The following is a 19,716-nucleotide window of genomic DNA, read 5'->3' as shown; positions in this document are numbered from 1 at the left end:
GCGTCGAAAAGCTTGTTTTTAACGGACAATGGGGCATCGGCTTTGTCAATGGATTGTCTAACTCCAAACAAAGCTTTCAGCCCCTTACTATAAAGGTATTTGTGGTTGGCTTTGAATGTACCAGCTGAGTTAACAATGATGCCTAAATAACAATAAGATGATACTATTTCTACTGTATTATTATCAAACGAAAAGGAACAGTCTTTTGGTAAACGACCTCCCTTTGAGAACACAATAATTTTTGTCTTTTTAAGATTAACTTTCAATTTCCAAGACTTACAGTATTCTTCTAACCTGGACAGTGAGGATTGTAAACCACTTTGTGACTCTGAGAATATTACTGAATCGTCAGCATATAGTAGACAGGGTACTGTTAAACTATGTAGAGTGGGAGGATTACAAGAGGGATGATCAAATTCTAATGGTAAATCACTAATGAATAAATTGAACAATGTTGGACTAAGATTACAGCCTTGTCGAACCCCACAGTTAGTTACAAATGTATCGGTAAGACCGTCTTTTGTTTTAATACAATTTGTAGTTTTGGAGTACATATCTTTTATGGTCAGGAGAAATTTGCCTCCGATCCCGAGTTGATTTAGTTTGTGTAAAAGACCTTCTCGCCAAACGGAATCAAAAGCTTTACTAAAATCTACGAAGCATGCATATAGACGTGAGTTTCTACTTAAATATTTGCTAACTAGGGTATTCAAAGTAAAGAGATTGTCAGTTGTTCTAAAATTCTTTCTGAAACCGGCCTGTTGAGGTTGGAAAAGGCTGTTTTCTCCTGCATAATTGGTAAGTCTGGTATTCAGAATAGAACAAAATAATTTTCCTAAACAACTTATAATAGATATTCCTCTATAATTGTCTGGAAGTGATGTATCGCCCGATTTGTGAATCGGCACAATATGGCTCAGCGACCAGTCTTCGGGAAAGTATCCATTTTGTAAACATAAGTTAAAGAGATTAAGCAATGGTTTCTGAAAAATCGACTTTCCATATCTTAACATTTCATTTTTAATCATATCACTGCCACTTGATTTGTTATTTTTTAGGTTCGCAATAGCTTTGTCTAATTCTTCTACTGTTATTAGGGAGTCTAAAATAGAGTTGTCTACCGGGGTAAGGTTAGGAGGACTTGGGGGATGTTGTTGGGTATTACCTACAGTAGTTTCGGAGTTGGGTATTACATCGGATAATTTGTCAAGTTTAGAAAAGTGTTTTAGCCAATCTTCTCCAGTAATTTGGCAATTATCTTGTGCCTTTTCAGGTTTTAACTTGTTGATTAGATCCCAGAATGCACTTGGATTCTTTTCTTTGAGAGTGGAGAGTTGGTTCATAATTTGTTGATGAAATTCTCATTTTTTCCTTTTTAGCAATTTTCTGTATACTTTTTTCTTCCTGAAGAAGTTACCTCTTATTTCTGGATTTGATGGATTTTTGCTTAGTAGATAAGCTAAATTCTTTAATTCACGTTTCATTTCATTTCATGTTTTATCATACCATTTCTTAAGTGGTCTTTTGTGTAGGCGTTTTCTGGCTTTTTTTAAACAAAGCGATTTGTTACCTGCCTCTCTCAGAATTGTGCCGAATTCGTAGACATAATTTTCGATTTGTGTCGTGTTTGTTATGCCGTCAGAGCATTTCAGAGAGAAAGCATGTAATCTATCAGCAACGTTAGGCTGATCGAGAGAAGAGAGAAAAGCCTGGGTAGATTTTTCGTCCCAGTGAAACTGTCTATAGCTAGGGAGAGGCTCGGAAATCGAATTTTTCTGTACTTCTTGACAATAGTATTTTGAGTTAGAGCGGAGAAAAACTGATAATATGCAGTGGTCGGAAAAGGGAGTTAAAGGATGGAAAAGAGTTATGCGTTCGAATAGGGGCTGACTGGCAATTATAAAGTCTACGGTGCTACTACCATTTGGTTGGTGACATGTGAAATTGCCCTGCAAGTCACCAGCTACTCTACCATTAAGGATCCTAAGATTAGCTTGAATGCATAATTCGGTAAGGAATCTGCCGAATTTATTAGGGGGAGCTTTATCTAAGAGTTGTCTGTCTTGATTTTGAGAACTGACCGGTAGTCTATCGTGTGAATCGTCGTCCTCGTCATCCTCGACAAAATCAGGTAAATTTCCAAGACGGGAGTTGAAATCACCGCCGAGGAGAATAAAGCCCTCAGTACTAAGCTAAATTTTGATATTTCTTTTTCTAGAATCTCAATCACGTGGTTTTCGGCATATTTGTGAGTTGTAGATGTGCTTGGGCTAATGTAAACTGAGCAAATAAACAGGTCTTTGGATAATCCTAAAAGCTTTCGATCTATTCGCACCCAGAGTACGTCTGTCCATTTTGATGGTAATTGTTTAACGTAATATTTATATTGTTCTTTAAAGAAGAATATTATGCCTCCTGAGTATCGTTTTGCTCGTTTGTTCTTTTTGCGGTGTAAGTGAAAATATTTGTAGTTAGGAATGTTGATTTCTGTTTTGTCAGAGCTCCACGTTTCTATAACTTTAAGCGAAAAAAAGTCAAATTTGTTGACATGGGTTAAAAAATCCGAATCGTCTAATTTTGAGCCCAAACCGTGGACATTCCAACAGCAAAAACTCATGTTTCCTCCTGGAAACACTTTCATATCGAAGATGGTTCTTAACGAATGGGCAATTCAGGTGTACTGTTGTCTCACGTGTCGGGGCTAGGTCGGGTGTCATCCCGGTCGGTTTATGTCCGTGTGGGTATCGAACCGGACGTACCCGAACAAGTCCGAACATGCGCCCCGTCGTTGTTCCCTTGGGAAAGGTACTTTCCTCACTTCACTCAGGTGAAAATGAGTACCTAGCTTCGGTTTGGGGCATCTTATCGGATGGGACGTTAAAATGGAGGTCCCGTGTTTGAGGAGAGACACAGGCTAAAGCACGTTAAAGAACCCACTGCGTGAGTGGATTGGAACAAACTATTATGGTCTAAAAATGGGGTGGAATTTTCCCGACCAGCCTCGTAACCCCTGCTTCTCCTATTCAATTGGGTCAGTTAGTCCTCACTACTTGTGAGAAATTGGGCTGGTCTCAATCCTGATGTTTCTGACTCAGGGAGAAGAGTTGCTGTTACAGTTCTACTCGGTAACCTGTAACCCAGGTGAGCATGTGGTAATACCATACAGGTGGTAATGCCATTCAGGTGATACCATTCAGGTGGTTAACCAACCTTGAAGTGTCCTAACGGCCGTGTTACGTGGCGACCACTAAGTAAAAAAACAACTGACCACTACGGCAGTCATGCTACTTCAAACTTCACTTGAAGTCAACATATTCATCAATTCTTCAACCATATTGAACACTAAGATATTGAAACATTAATTGCCTCCATGAAAATTCTGTGATTTCTTAATGGTGAATGATGGGAATTTTATACCTTGTGGCATGTGTAAGTTACTTAAAGGTTAACATCACTATCAGTATGCATATACAGTTGATATAGAGGTAATTTTCATGATTAATGATATGATATGAATCTTTACTGCATGTTCTTCCCCTGATGGGCTAAATACACAAGAGGCCATGCAGTATGCAAAACATGAGTATTGCATACTGGGACGCTATATTCTAATGCTAATTGCTAGGAATTTATACATTATAACAATACTATATACTACCTATCATCTACTGTTAGTTGCCCTTTCTTCTCTCTTTTTGAAACATTTGGAAACATACAGTAATTACATAGTTTGTCTGCTATATACATTCGTTCTTGCATGACATCAAGAGTTTAAACATGTCCTGCTTTGACATTTTCTTGCATATCTTGTCTAAATGTAAAATACTAAGTAGCTCTTGGCGTTCTGACATCTTTATATAACGTACAGTCAAGTAGAAAGAGTATCTCGTTTTCAACATATAAATGATTACAGAATTCGCAAGTTTCACTAGCATGATATTGTAATTTGAGTTTAGGATACCATGAATTAAACTAGATTATGTTAATTACAACCTCATATCCATAATCAATGAAACAAATCCCCCAAACAACATTTACATAAACTCTATATGATTCATGGAGGTCTCCGAATTCTTGTTTGTACTTGAACACGGCGCCGTCCAAAAATGTGTGATGTTTGGCTTTTGTTGCCGCTTCAGTGTCATCGTATGGCATCATGTCATGCAGTGACAGGTAACGATGCCTGCAATAACTGTTTTTGTTTACATCATACACGTGCAAATTATTTTAAGACATATGCAAATTATTGGTTTGCAAATCAACAAACCGTCGTTCATTTTTTTTGCCCACTTGTATATGTATATCTCCGCTCACAGGGAGATGTGCAGAGTTCACATCTTATTACTGGTAAAATTCAGACTGCAGATGTACAACTATAGCCTCTACCAGGCTTCGGGAGGCGGCTCTCTAGCAGACCAACTCCCCTGGCATGCCCAATTTCTACCCTTTCCAGTCGCCCCCCGGATCCCGAAGCCTGGCTCACGTTAAAGGGCATTATGTAACATTTTTCACCACAAATTGTAATATTTTATTCAAAGAAATATTCATGTGATTATAATTTACTTCCATTTTTCAACTTATTTGTGCACCTATCTCGCATTTATGAATGAAAGACCTTTATTGTACGTTTGTGCTCTAACAAGCTAAGTACAGGTCATGGGTAAACAGGGAAAAGAATACAGTAATGACACTTACATACTATATATACTAATGTGATCTACTATTTACAGGTTCAGCTTCTTCTCGTTTCTTGACGCAGTTAAAGATGTACGAACATATTGAGCTAATGATACATGGTTTGTCAAGTTTCATGAGGAATTCGAATTTTTCTATTCTATATAAATGCCTAAAGATTGGGAACTTATCTATTACATAAGTATTAGGGGAATCCCTCTCATTTCTATATAATGTGCAGTCAACTACAAAATGGCATTCATCTTTATGACATTTATGGTTGTTCCTGAAACAGCCCACACGAGGCGCACTCAGTTCATGGTGCCACCACAAACTACCAGAATGAACATGGACAGCTGTGTTTAACCCACTCGCAAGGCGTCATATTTTGACACCTCTACTTCTGAATGGCACTTATTTGCAATAGAGTAGGGTTGACTACTTTGTAAAGAAATGACCACAAAATTTCCCTGTGTCGCCCTTATAATACATAATACATCTTTAAGATTACACCGTTATTAGCATGAATTTATGAACTTGGATCTGATTGAGACTGTGGATCTTTTCATTCTAGAGAAACAAAGAGGGTTAACTGTTACAAATGGGCGACAACTGCTGTGGGAAAGATTGTGGAGCCAAGTTTAGACACGTTCCCAGAATACATCGCCTATGGCTAATTTTAGGCAAGGTTTCTACACGACACGTGATACGTAAGGACACTGGCAGCGGACGGCGCGGGAGAAGTGCGGGAAACACGCTCTTGGTCAAGAACAGACATCCCAAAGCGCGACCGGCGGGTAAAAGGGTGATGTCGACAGACAACTCTTTTCCTTAGCACCTGTTCTTTCATGTGTACCGAGCAGTACCTATCACTCAGGTGTATTCTTGAGTGACGACTTCTTTAAGTTGCATCTTTAACGGAAGACAAAACTTCAAAGATCACAACCAGGTCAAGGCCTGACCAGGCATACATTGAAGGAGGGTTTCAAAAAGACACTGCGAAAATCGGAAGCTCCAGTGGGCCTAGAATCAAAACGCGTGACGTGCAGGTAAAACTTCCGATGGAAAAGCTGTAACCAGTCTGATGTTTAAATGTGTAAAAGTTTCAGTATAGAAAATACAGAGAAAGATGTTACTTTTACTTTAAATGTAATGCAATTTCAGGGAAGTAAAACATGATTTTTTAAGTCAATTAGCTGACCATTTTTAATGTAGTAAGTTGATTCAACCCTATCCCGTAGTATTCTGATATCTGTGAGACAAAAATGCGATGTCAGGAAACACATGACGAAAAACGGATGCGTGTCGTGCTGTTTCTGTAGGTGCTGGTTCTATCTACTTATTGCTGATGCCAAAAAAAATAAAGAGACTCCTCATATAGCTTGTTTTCGGGCTATTTATAACACATCAAGTATGAAATGATTATGAAAACGTTTTAAGAAATATCAGTAAATGTCAATATCACGCAGATTTCCTCATCCAGAATATTTTTGTTGTTTTGCCACCACGAAATTGCATTGGATGCTATGTTCATTTTACAGAACGAAGTTTACCTACGACTGACGGAGTGGCTGTGTGAGTGTTAGTGTCTGGCTGTCGTGACGTGACCTAGATTTCTGTTCGAAGTCATTGATCAAAGCCTCGTCCGGAGATGAAATAATGGGATTTCGTCAGCTTTTTCGTGTCAGTCCTGACCCCTGGCGTAACCTCTGCACGCCCTTCATACGTCCCACGACCTTCCTCACGCGTACAAATGTCGCCAGTCTGACCCTGAAAACGACACCAAGTGGTATAATTATCCTTCTACATATGCCTTGGGCACAAGGAACTCTGGGGGAAAACACTGAGACGTTTGGGAAGTTCAAGAACCCTTGGCTTTTAAAACTTCCTTTGAAACGTGGGAGTAATTTATAGCCTTCCTTACACTCTTAACTTCAATTTGCAAGCTGAGAAAGAACAAATGTCGGAGACTTAGTGAGCGATCTGTCGAATTATTGCATGCTCTAACGTCACATTGCTATACAGATTTTAGTCAGATTTCATACATCTTGTTTAATTTTTCTTTATTACTATTACACAAAGCACAATCTGCACATGCGGCACGGGGCAAATAGACGTCAAACATTGGTGTCGGTTTGGTTAAAATTTGTTCCAGTTATCACGGTTAGCCCGTAATTCACTGGTAAAAATTGAAATTTGCCGCCTAAAAAAACTAATCAATTCAACCCTTTCCGGGGACACAGGGAACGGTTCGAGTTCTCTCAGACGATTTCGCACGGTTGACAAATTAAATCCTGACCGGTTCAGGACTGGAAGAGTAACTCGATATGTATATTACCTTCTTGAAGTATAATCAAGATGCATTGACGAAGTTTAGATGAAGCCTCAAGCAACAAAATTAAAAAAAAATGTATCCATTTGTTTGAGTAACAATCAAATGATGGGCAGTGTATAGTATATTCTAATAATTTGAAGAAGCCGGATACTGGTAAGGCCACAAGCCTTAATTTCATGGATGACATCCGCGCGCGCATTGATTTTTGCCTGTTCTAAAAAAGAAAAAAAGATCACGTCCTCCGAGGCTCTGGCCCTGTGTAACAGTGCTAACTGACCATGCTAAATGGTCGTGCGACCTTTTAGTGTAGTGGTTAGCGTTGGTGACCGCCAAGCGGACAACTCGGGTTCGATTCCCGGTTGTGACCTTCTCGCCCCTTTCGGTTTTTACACCTGGCCTAAGTCCAGACCTTGGTAGTTCATGGTAGGTAGCGACAGCCGGTGGTAACTCTGGAGGATGGCACCCAGGCTACCGCAGCTATACGACTCAAGAACTCAGTACATACGTATAGTGCCGATTCATACATTCCACAAAAAGCCAGCATGTGCCGGTTTGTCGTATACGTCGATATGTACTGTCGCAAATTCACAATACCAGCTTGGTATTCCTGATTTAGTAGCATTTTTATTTTTGGCCGGAATATTTTTTTATTCGCCCGCGCGCACTAGTTTGGGGGTCTTCAGAGGATGTCATCCATAAAATTAAGTCGGTGTGGCCTAATGGGAAATTTTCAGGCAATCATTTCTCTCACTGGCCTCCTGTTTCTTGATCCCGCCAACCAGTAAAAGATGCTAAACTTTGCGACAGTGACTATAAAATCTGAGGTGACATCTCACGTGCACAGGAATCAGAGATAAGATCGGGAATTTTCTTCGGTGGCAACATGTAACAGTCGTTGAAGAAATTAAAACCATAATGTACAGCTAACGATTTCAATACATTTAAAAACCATTCTTTCTAGACTGTAGTTTGGTGGGTATTCTTAAAAAGATGACCATGGCAAATGGCGTTTTTCCGGCGCACCTGACTTGCATGTCGGGAGATATATTGGCGTATAAACGGCGGTGACTCCATGCACGCGACTGTCAGTGTCTGTCTCTGTTGTACCTCCGTCTGTCCGTGGACAGAGGTCACGAGTTTGCCTCACACGCCCCGCTCTGTGCACCTGTAGGTTGTGTAGCTGCACGATTGCTGAGTGTAACGTAAGCCCGAGGGGGGGGGGGCACCTCTGAATTTGGCGCCGAGGACAAGCGAGGTAAAGTGGACCCAGCCCTTCCCGGTCAGGCGAAACCAAACCGAACCGATTATCAATGCTGGTTATCCGTGAAAGCGAAAAGTTTGGAGAAGATCGTCTGTGAATAGGTGGACGTCCATCCATGGTAATCAGCGTGGATTCTAAAGTCACGACCCCGATTTCTGTTATGGGTATCTCCCTCACACATACCCATCGTCACATTAACTGATAACCCTTAGTCACGGCCGCAATGCCCCAGTTGAAAGCGATCCAACAATCATGCATTAGGCCGAAAGATCCCAAGGTACTTGAGCTGTTAAATCCTCGTTTATCTAGCAATTCCAGCGCATAACAATTTCAGCATTGCCGTTTAGTTGATAAAGAAACGCCGGCTCTATAGCAGGTTCATACTCGAGCATGAGAACGCAAAGAAACACCTTCATATATATAAAGCTTTTACAGTCTCTACCGAGTCCATCTGATATTATCGTCAGATGCCCTTTTTCTGACCGACCTTTGACATTTCTGCTGCTTTGCCTGGTTCCAATTTGTGCCAGGTTCGTCAAACAGACATGTCTACCAGATCGCTCCTCTCTGACACTCTACAATCTGACCTTTGCAATTCATCCCAATTTGACGACAACAAGCTGATCTGAAGAACACGTTAGGGGTGAATGACGATGACCATGACCATGCCGCTTCTCTTGACCAAGTGACCAGTGAAATCAGACACTGGCCATAAATTGTAATTGCATGTACCAGCTCTTGTAAGTCTAACTTTAACTAAGCCAGTAGTTCACGGTTATGGTGACACGTAGCGGATGACCTTGAGCGCTTGGTGGTGGCTACGACTTGAAACATACGACGTTGATTCCAGGATCATGGATTGAATACGACATCGTCGACATCCCACTGGGTTGTCGCTGGCTTGCCGATAGCCTGATGAAATGGCGCTCATAGCGGCCATTCTATTAATTGCATGAACGTTCATGCTCGGCAGCAAAGTCTCTGCTTTAGCTGCAGTGATGCAATTAATAGAATGGCCGCTTTTATTACCTCCATGAAAAATGGAGGTATTTTTTGGCGTGTTTGTGTCTTTATGTGTGTCTGTCTGTATATGTGTCTGTCTGTGTGTCTGTCTGTGTGTGTGTGTGTTTGTTTGTTTGTTTGTGTTTCCGCACATTTGTAGTCAGCATAACTTCAGAACGCCTTTATGGATTGTGATGATATTTGGTATGTTGGTAGGTCGTAGGAAGACAAAGGTCAAGGTCAACTATGGGCCTCCTATTGGATGACATTGGTACTGCAGCAAAATTTCCGGTATTGTATCTTTTGTCCTGAACATGCTATGGACTTGGATTTTTGGTGACAGATAGCTTTTTCTGTCAGGAATGATTAGTGTGAGTTTTGTTCCCCAGGCAGCTTGTTCTGGAACTGCAGGGGCAAAATCTTTGAAAGCCGATAAGTTCAGATAGGAACAACGTATTCTCATCATTTTTGGTATGTAGGTAGCTGAGAGAGAGATGTACAAATTATGCAAATGACGACCTAATTTGTATCATAAAGGAGGAAATTCTCTAATTACAGTGTCTTATATGATATTACTTTTATACATGTAATCTATTTAATCTATGGCTGGCGGAACATCAACAGATACCAATTATGCAAATGATGACCTAATTTGTATAATTAATGAGAAAATTATGTGATTCAGTATTAGTGAATGATGGCAATTTCATACCTTGTGACATATGTAAGTTACTTATAGGTTAACATCACTATTATATATATTATGTTAATGTACAGGTCATTTGCATAATTAATGAGGACATGTTGAAATGAAGTATGACAAAGGAGAGGATCTTTACACGCAAAATACTGTAATTTGAATTTAGAAAGCCATAAATTAAACAAGGAAAATCTGAGACTTTATGCCTCCGGGTTGTTTATTGTATTTCTATATGTTGTTTGCTATGTGTAGTTATAGTGTTAAGTTTGATGTGTTCGATTTAGCGTTCCGGGTTGTGTTAGGTGTTGGATATAAATTTTGGCACATGTTCTGTGTCCAGATACGGTCCAGTTATTTTATTACGAATAACGTAATACTGGTAAACAAAATGTACACAACCCGGTGGGCAAGATATGTAGGATGAATGGCTGATGGCACATGGTTATACAAGGGTTTACAAGTTGTGTGGGTTTAATGTAGGTAATGTACTCACGTGTGCAAGTTTTTGCATATATGCATTAATCTTGTCCCAATTTCAGGTCATTCGGATTTAATATTAGGGAACAGGAGCCGAAAATGCACTTTTCTTTAATAGCCAACAGGCCATCGTTTACACTATTTTACACTTTGTCAAAAGCTTTAATAACATACCGAATTTCAGGTAAGATTTAATACCATGGCTCCAGGTCACAAAATGTATGTTTTTTGTCCAAAAATGGTCAAAAAAGTGTTCATAGGCGACAATTCTCCGTGAACTTTTATATTTTGCAAATACATATGATCAACAACACGACAATCTAAACAGATGAACAAAGTCATATTTCATAACAATATCTTTCATTTACTACATATTATTTGTTTGATAAGGTATCGTAGTAGGTGCAAACCAGTTACTCTCATTGGGTTGGGTGAAAAAAAATTCCAGAAAAAAAAGCCTAAAACATGCCAAAAACTAGAGGTCGGAGATCGCATGTCTTCGTCAGAGGTACATTGTTCTAGAGAAATGAACGTGTATTCTTAACTCTTTTTAATAATCAATTTGGTCTAAAGTACAAAAGAATCTCTGTACTCTTTTTTATACTACAGAACACCCTGAAGGGGTTCGCCACAGATTTTACAGACGGGCTGTCACCCGTGTTAGATCCCCACCCAACGTTATTTGATTTTGGACTGTTACTGGAAAAAAAACTTACAAGAAATTCTTCTTACTGTATTATGATGAAAGTGTCACGACAGTGTCGCAAAATATAATAAGAGAAGATGTGATAAAGGGAAGAATCAGAACAGGGCGACTACTGCTGTTTTGTTGATTCATCTTTATGACGAATAGAAGACTTGTTTCTTGTTACACTGCGTTCTTTTATTCAACTTGTGTGACTTGTGTCAAAACATTTGTATTTCTACAGTATTAGTATATTCCAAATTCCATCTCCTTTTTCAGCCCTTCATATTTTTATTGCGCTTTCACATTAAATTTAAGGTCTCCAGTGGACGTCATCCATAGCAATTACTTGGTGTGGCCGTAGAAAATAAATAACCTGTCACATGTCCAACCTATCCTCCCCCTGCTGAACTTATAGTACAATCCCTCAATGTAACGTCATTTGATCCCATCCCATTAATATATACGTAGACGACTTAACAATGACAGAATCAAGGCATCGCCTTGAACGTTCCATCATGCAAGAAGAGCTAGATAAGTTCGGTCAGTGGTCCAAGGACAATTACATGCTTCTGAATGGTGACAAGTGTAAGATTATGACTATTTGCTTTTTGAGGATTCCCCCTGCACCGCCGTCACTCAACATTTACGGTTCAGAACTTGAAAGTGTGGCAGTTGCATGTCTCCTGGGAGTCTGGCTCCAGGCTAACCTGAAGTGGGAAACAAACGTAACCAAGATGCTCAACAAAGCAAACGGCCGGCTGTTTCTATTAAGGAGACTGAAACACTTTAACCTCCCTTTGAATGACTTACTGCAGGTCTACAAGTCATACGTGAGACCTGTAGTAGAGTACTGTGCCCCTGTATGGCACCCAGGACTCACTAGTTCCCAGTCAGCTCGCTTGGAGAGGATACAGAAGAGGGCACTGCGCACCATCCTGAGGGGTCAGTACGTGGACTACAACTCAGCCTTGCACACTACAGGCCTACAGTCACTCAGCAGCCGACGCACGGACTTATGCCGGAAATTTGCTTCTAAGATCAACCCTGACCTCCTCCCACCGAGAGGAAGCGAGGAGCATGGCAGGAACACTCGAAATGCTAACAAACTGAGAACTGTGAAGTGTAGGACAAATAGATACCAAAACTCTACCATACCATACCTAACCCGACTGTTAAACGAATGAATAGCAATATTGTTCTCAACACAACCCTTCAGAGAACTTGAACAAGGAAAAAATTAGTGACTTATGTGATGAAAGAATTAGGCCCGCATGTATGTCGTACTGTTCGCGAAATATATCTATGTGTATTATATATCTATTATTTTAATCATCTTTTAATCATCTGCAACGAAGACATGAATGTTTAAGCCATGACAGAACTGATTTTAAATAGGTAAATTCATTCATTCATTCATTCATTCATTCATTCATTCATTATGGGGTTCCCGGCTATATCCAGCTGTCGGCTGTCTCCAAGCAGAGGTTGTGGGGGATTTCTAAACACAAAAGGTCCGCTACAGTGACAACGGAACCCCCCACAAAGCCCATTAACGAACTTAACCTTGGTCCCAACAATAGTAATCTGTCTACCAAAAATTATAAGCAACATTTTACAAATACTTGAGTTATTTTGCTAACAAGCCACAAACACAAAAGGTGCACTAACATGACGCACGGACCCCCCACGAAGCCGAAACTTGCACTTGACTTCGGCCTCAACAACGGTAATCTGCCTGCCAAAAATCATGGACGTCGAATCATGCCTGCCAGAGTTATATCGCAAAATCCGCAGTTCCCACAATGCGGCGAGACAATTTCATAGTCCTTCTGACGAAGACAATAACCCCAAATCCAAACCTCTGTTGGAGAGCACAAACCAGTCACAACCACAGCCACAAACAAGTCACAATCCAAACAATTATACACAATAGCCGCCTAATATCTGCTTATAAAACCTCGCATACCACACAGCTACTAAACTACGGTCTATTCCACAGGATTATAGAAATAGGGGTGTTTCTAAAATATGCATTTACTTCAATATGAAAACTGCTGCGGTAAAACGAAAACAACGTGCATCATCATAATGGCACACCACGTGCCCAAGTACAGAGAAATACAACCGAAACAACCATATCTTTGACTGCGCACACATTTTTAATTTAACCCCATACATAAAGAAAATCTGAGATTTCATACCTCCGGGTTGTTTATTGTATTTTCATGTTGTTTGTTATGTGTAGTTGATGGTGTTAAGTTTGATGTGTTCGATTTAGCGTTCCAGGTTGTGTTAGCGGTTGGATATACATTTTGGCACACGCAACGGTCCAGATACCGTCCAGTAATTTTATTACGAATCATGAACGTACTCACCAGTCCATCATAACAAACCCCGTATAACACTGGTAACACCGACATCTACACAAAATGTACACAACCCGGTGGGCAAGATATGTAGGAGTGAATGGCTGATGGCACATGGTTATACAAGGGTTTACAAGATGTGTGGGTTTAATGTAAGTAATGTACGCACGTATGCAAGTTTTTTTTCATATATCATATGCATAAATATTGCATATATTTATGAAGTATGTTTGCATATATGGGAAGATACCATGCTCCCGTAACCGCGCGCACGGAAACATTTTTTTTTCTTCTTTTTTTTAAATATGCGCTAAAACGCTGTTTTCCACGATTGCATTTAGTGAAAATATGCTCAATTCAAAGAACTTCGGGGGAAAATATACATCTATTTGCGGATTTATGGTGTATTTCCACATAATTTTACGTTCGTTCAACCCGGAAGTATGTACACCCCTCTGTCAGACGCCTAGAAAAAAATGGAACAACCCAAAAATACCTAAACAACAGCCAAGGCAAGCCTGCAAAACCATTTCCACACTGAAAGGGGTGTCCGGGGGCCGCCAAAAGGTTTCATTTTCACGCACGAAAACACATATACAATACAAACCAAAGAACGTGCATCATGTACAGTCTAATAGCAAGACGTATACCGAGTCCCCAAAAAATTCGTCCACCAAACCGCGAGAAACAGCTGCGAACATGAAAACTGTGAAAACAGTACCACTCCGGAATATCTCCTTTCCGGAGGTTGTTATAAATGACTACATGATCCCTATGTGCTGGTCTACATGGTAGCCTCTATAGCGGCCTCCTGTAGCACCACGAATGGACTCCACACATCCTCGTGTCCCACGTCCGAGATTTTCACCTCCTTCAGGGGTCTGTTGTTGTCCGATGTTTCAACCTCTTCTATTTTCCTTACAACATCCTGAAAAATAGGAGCAGGTGATTTTATATATTTTCTCCTTCTTAGTGAGAAAATTTACATGTTCTCCCATCAAAATGTATATGGTGCATAGACGATGTGTTTTGTTTTAATGGGGAGATGCCCTTACATTTCTGATATTAGAATAGAATTCCTGAGTTTACGTCACTCACGTGAACTGACCGTCGCCGCACTTTATCACAGCATCAGGGCGACAAAACAGAAATATTCTAGATTCTGACATTTATCTACCATTTTCATCACGTTTTCGTCATCATTTACTTGGGTACCGCCCATAAATGGCTAGACCCAGCCTATGATACAAAACAAGCAACCCTTCCCGTCAGCAGTATAGCATTTTCGCAATCAGTATGTTATGGAATAGGATTGATTCAATTTACTACATTAAACGAATGACCAGAAAGTTGACTTTTTTGCAGACCTGAAATTGCATTGGATGCCTGTAAGAAGACGCCTGTAAGAAGACGCCTGTAAGAAGACTGTAAGAAGACGTCCTTACCATGCCTTTGAGAACCTTTCCGAAGACGACGTGTTTGCCGTCCAGCCATGACGTTTTAACGGTGGTGATGAAGAACTGGGAGCCGTTAGTGTCCTGGCCAGCGTTCGCCATGCTCAGCCACCCGGCGCCGTAGTGCTGCAGCTCAAAGTTCTCGTCCTCAAAATGGCCGCCATAGATGCTGTACCCTGTGGTAGAGGAGCGGACAGGTGGAGACGTTGTTTAAAAGTGTACCCCATGTATAAAGGGTATATATATATATATAATGTATATGTATAATATGTATATGAATATCTATATCTATAGCATATGAGTATTTATAAATATCTCTCTCTTAAATATATATATATATATATATATATATATATAGAGAGAGATTTATAAATACTCATATGCTATAGATATAGATATTCATATACATATTATACATATACATATACATTATATATATTTACTCTACATCCATACGCTTGTATAATTATTCGGCTCATTATTTTTATGGTTCCTACGACGGATATAGAAAGTACCAGGATACAGTATAAACATTTTTACAAGCATGGCTGACAGCTGTGTTTCCAGCTTATAGAAACACAAAGGTGTTATCATAGTTGGCACCTCCACTTCCTGAATGGAACTTATGGTGGAATTCTTGCGCTTACTTTGCATAGAAATGACCAGAAAATTTACTATTTGTTATGGGCGTCTATTGGACAGGAAGGGATGACGTCATCGCCCACATTACATAAGAATGCAGACGCAGTAATACGTCATCTGTCTGGGTCAGGCCAGGGGCCGCCGACCACGTCTGGAGCCCAAAGCGGCGGTCGCCTCAGCGCATAGGCAACTTTTGGCTTCAAACGACTATTTCCGCATAACTTGATACCGAATGTTCATGGCCGCGTACAACAAAAAGGATACTTTTTGGCGACGTCTCAGGGAGGAGCCTAATGGTACAGTATTGTGTGCAGTTTGCAAGAATTCTAGGAATGGTACAGGCATTTTTTCCACAGGAATGGAATGTCCATAGGAATGTCTCTGACCCGCATCTATGCCCACATTCCTGGAAACCCTTGGGAAGGCCTCTCTGCCCCAGATGGCCCTACTTTCTGTGACCCCGGAGCTCGTTCACTATACACTCAGGGGAGGAGTGTACTGTATCTGTCTACACTTTAACAAGTACCAAGTCTTCCCCAAAATCATAAAATGATGGCAGTGCCATTCAAACAATAACCCTAACAGCAACCACCGTCGCCATGGCAATGCATGTTTTCATTGCCAGTCTTGTTTTATATCGTCGCAATGTTACATAATGCGCCTTTAAGTAGGATGGTTGCACTCACCGCCTGTACCGTCCCCGTGTGTGAAGTCGCCTCCCTGGATCATGAAACCCTTCATGACTCGGTGGAATATACATCCCTTGTAGCCTTCTGGTTTCTGTAGGATCACCGTAGAGTCATGGTATATTCCCATTAACAACAAAAACAGATAACTGTATGTTTATCATGACATGTAGGGATAACATATTACTTACATAAGAAAGCGTAACTTTACTAATTGCAATTGCAATGCAATATCCCCATCCCCATAAAATGTAAAAGAGAGCTCATGCCTGAAATCAAGTGTTCTTTATCTGTACATCATAAAGGGCTGTATGTTGCTAAGATACACTTATACAGATCATACAATGTAGTTTGACTTCTTTTTTGAAGACAGAGGAAGACCAAGGATCCCACTTTTTCTGTAATTTGTGTAGTTTTCAACAACAGTTATGCGTAGGACTCTCATATCGGCCTACAGGCCGCTTTTCATTGAGGTCATCAAGAGGTAAGGGTCAAGAATAATATAATATATAATATAATATATTATATACATATTTACATCATTTAATGATAACAGAGCAAGCTCCGTAGACTTCCCAACTCTGAATGGTTACGTGTCATGTTTTCTATCCTAACTATAACCCACCTCTCTCTTCGCCAGCGTCGCGAAGTTGCGGACAGTTTTTGGGACGATCTTGCCGAAAAGTCCGATCTCGACACGGCCGAGCTTCTCGCCTCCGACGGTGATGTCAAACCATACCTGTGTGTACCGAAGATGTCACTTTTAACAACAACTGCAATAACAAAACCCGTATCATGTTTATGGAAGGAAAGCCATGTTTTTGCTCAGTTTCCTCTTCTTCTTCTTCTCCAAACATGTATAAATCACCAATATTTCCCTTACTAGACTTACTGTAAAAACGCCAAGCTGGTAGATCGGTACATAAGACATCGAACCTTGGCACATTTTGTCCGACATAAATGTTTACATTCTACGTACGTGATAAGTACTGGCACCAAACCTCGCACTATATCGAGTTTAGCGAGATGGATACCCACAAAAATGTTAAAATATTGGGGTAGGATCCTTTTGGGCAGAACATTTTGGCGTTTTTTTCCTGTGGATTTATCGATTACATCATGTCCCTTCATTACATCATGTACAGTGGGGAGGGGGGCGTGTCATCGAGATAGAACGCTAATAGAACTAGAAAGGCCGACATTTGCTTTGGAGCAAATTCAGCATGACTTCACCACATTTCACGACATGGCAGGGAAAGAAGGAGAAATACAAGGGAAAAGCTTGAATAATTCTTTACATTGACATAACTATAGTATGAAGTGTCAATAGTTGGATAGCTATCCCTTACATTATTGGTTGGGATTTTTAATTGCATAATGCAAACTGTTGATTTTCAAGATATGCCCCGCATTCCAATTCTGGAGCAGGAAAGCTTGACATACCTACCAAGACACTGGAATAAAGTTCATAGTATGGCTTTGTACAGGTGCTAATTGAGTTAACCCAATCAGATCCGAACAGCCAATCAGCAAGGAGAGTAGAGGAAAGCTGCATGCCTATTGGTTGCCTGCTCTACATGCCATTCTGATGACTCATACCCAAATATGGTAACACTGGTAACTCACTGCTATAGTACATTTTCTATCACACAGCCTAAAAGCTTAAATAAAACCATAATGATGCCATAAAAAACATAATACCGGGTTGAGATTCTGTTTGTCAGAAATTTAAACAGAGTTTGGCAAAGGTTCTGTGGATAGACGATGTTGTTCCATCTGAATATTACTCTTGTTCCATTTATTCAGTAGTACAAAATTATAATAGATAAACAATGGTGTCAAGAGCAAAGTGTGCACATGATAATCTTTTTTTTTTACTAATTCATCTATAATTTCTTTGATCTATGTTTCTTCTCAGCTTTGAAATTCCAAATCTTTATACTTCCCTGTTACATTATTTCTATCCTTAAGATGGGACCTCTCCTAGAGAAGGAAGTAGAGCTTGGCCCATGAGAAACTGACTTAAGGAAGAACCAGAGAGCTGGACCCAACTACCCACAGAAGGATACAACTCAATGACCATTTCTAGAAACCCTTGTACAATTTCCATTTTTTTGTGTGTGTATAAATTCAATTTCTATATATAGTTTCATAGTATATGTAAGTCATGTATAGCTTATTTGATATACATATATAGTTTCATAGTATATGTAAGTCATGTATAGCTTATTCAATATACATGTATAGTTTCATAGTATATGTAAGTCATGTAGCTAATTCAATATACATGTATAGGTTCATAGTAAATATAAGTCATGTATAGTTTAGTCAATACATATGTTTAATTTCGTTTGTACAAGCCATGTATAGTTACCAAATTTTGACACAACAATAGATATTCAAATTGTTTTGCTAGTATAAATACAAAACATCCATTTACTCTTCTAAAACAATCCACATATTTTAGAAGTAAATTAGGGTAAATTTATTTTCTACTGCTTCAAAGGCAATGAAAGAAGAAGGAAAACTGAACAAAACTGGCTTGATATATATATATAAATGTATATTGCAAGTAGTATAAAAGTGTACCGTTGAAATTAGTTCTTGCAAGGACATTATACAATATTACACAGTATATTATAATTATACAGTATACTGTATAATGTCCTTGGTTCTTGATATCATTGTATTTTCCATTATGTACAAGTACAAGTAAGTACATTATGTGTGTTACATGTACTTGCAATTAGTCTTCTGTCATTTGTTTACACTATAGCTAATAATAAACTTGTTATTATCATTATTGTTATTTCAACCTACATCCGTTTTTTAACTTTGTGAAACAAGAATAGCATTTAATTTTTGTAATTAAAGCTACCGAGAAGATTCACATTCTACTTGACCATGCTTCAATCTTTGTTCTTAATTACTAGGTGTGTACGATAAGATGGTAAGATTACAAGTGTGTGTGTGCCCGCTTCATCCTCAGTACTATTTTCCTAAAATGTTCGTAATAATAGAAGACTAGGAGCTATAAGTACATCCAAACTCCACAGTGAATATGGCACTTATCATTAGTAAATGTATGAACGACTGCAATATGATCAAATACAGAATAATTCCATTCCTATCCCAAGTAGGAAATTCACTCCTCAGTGAACATGACACTATATATGTAGTAGTATATAAGTCTTCATAAAAGTACCCAATATGAGGAAATGCAGAATATTCGTCTACCCATCCTTACCCAGCCAACAAACATAGGAATGTTTAATAGGTGAGACCATGTGAAGGTAAACATACTGCATGTGCTTGCAAGTGTTACCTTTCTGGCCTGTCTGTCTCTCTCTCTCTGTGTGTCTCTCTCTCTCTCTGTCTCTCTCTATATATATATATATATATATATAGTAGAGAGAGAGAGAGAGAGAAGA

At 39.5% G+C, this 19,716-nt stretch overlaps 1 protein-coding gene across 1 annotated transcript in view; it reads right to left on the bottom strand.

Annotated features, from left to right (window-relative positions):
- Positions 1–14,052: 14,052 nt before the first annotated feature.
- Positions 14,053–19,716, bottom strand: part of LOC109485177 (peptidyl-prolyl cis-trans isomerase 6-like) — a 7,300-nt gene continuing 1,636 nt past the window's right edge. Inside the window, exons 2-5 of the mRNA XM_019788632.1 lie at positions 16,911–17,024; positions 16,286–16,379; positions 14,949–15,133; positions 14,053–14,431 (exon numbers count right to left, since the gene is read on the bottom strand). Coding sequence (XP_019644191.1) covers positions 14,288–14,431; positions 14,949–15,133; positions 16,286–16,379; positions 16,911–17,024 — 537 coding nt within the window. The 3' untranslated portion in view covers positions 14,053–14,287. The remainder of the gene's footprint in view (positions 14,432–14,948; positions 15,134–16,285; positions 16,380–16,910; positions 17,025–19,716) is intronic.

This window comes from Branchiostoma belcheri, unplaced genomic scaffold (assembly GCF_001625305.1).
Source record: "Branchiostoma belcheri isolate BF01 breed outbred unplaced genomic scaffold, Haploidv18h27 scaffold73, whole genome shotgun sequence".
Taxonomy (NCBI): domain Eukaryota; kingdom Metazoa; phylum Chordata; class Leptocardii; order Amphioxiformes; family Branchiostomatidae; genus Branchiostoma; species Branchiostoma belcheri.
The sequence above is the reverse complement of the archived record's forward strand: the minus strand, read 5'-3'. Positions and strand labels throughout refer to the sequence as shown.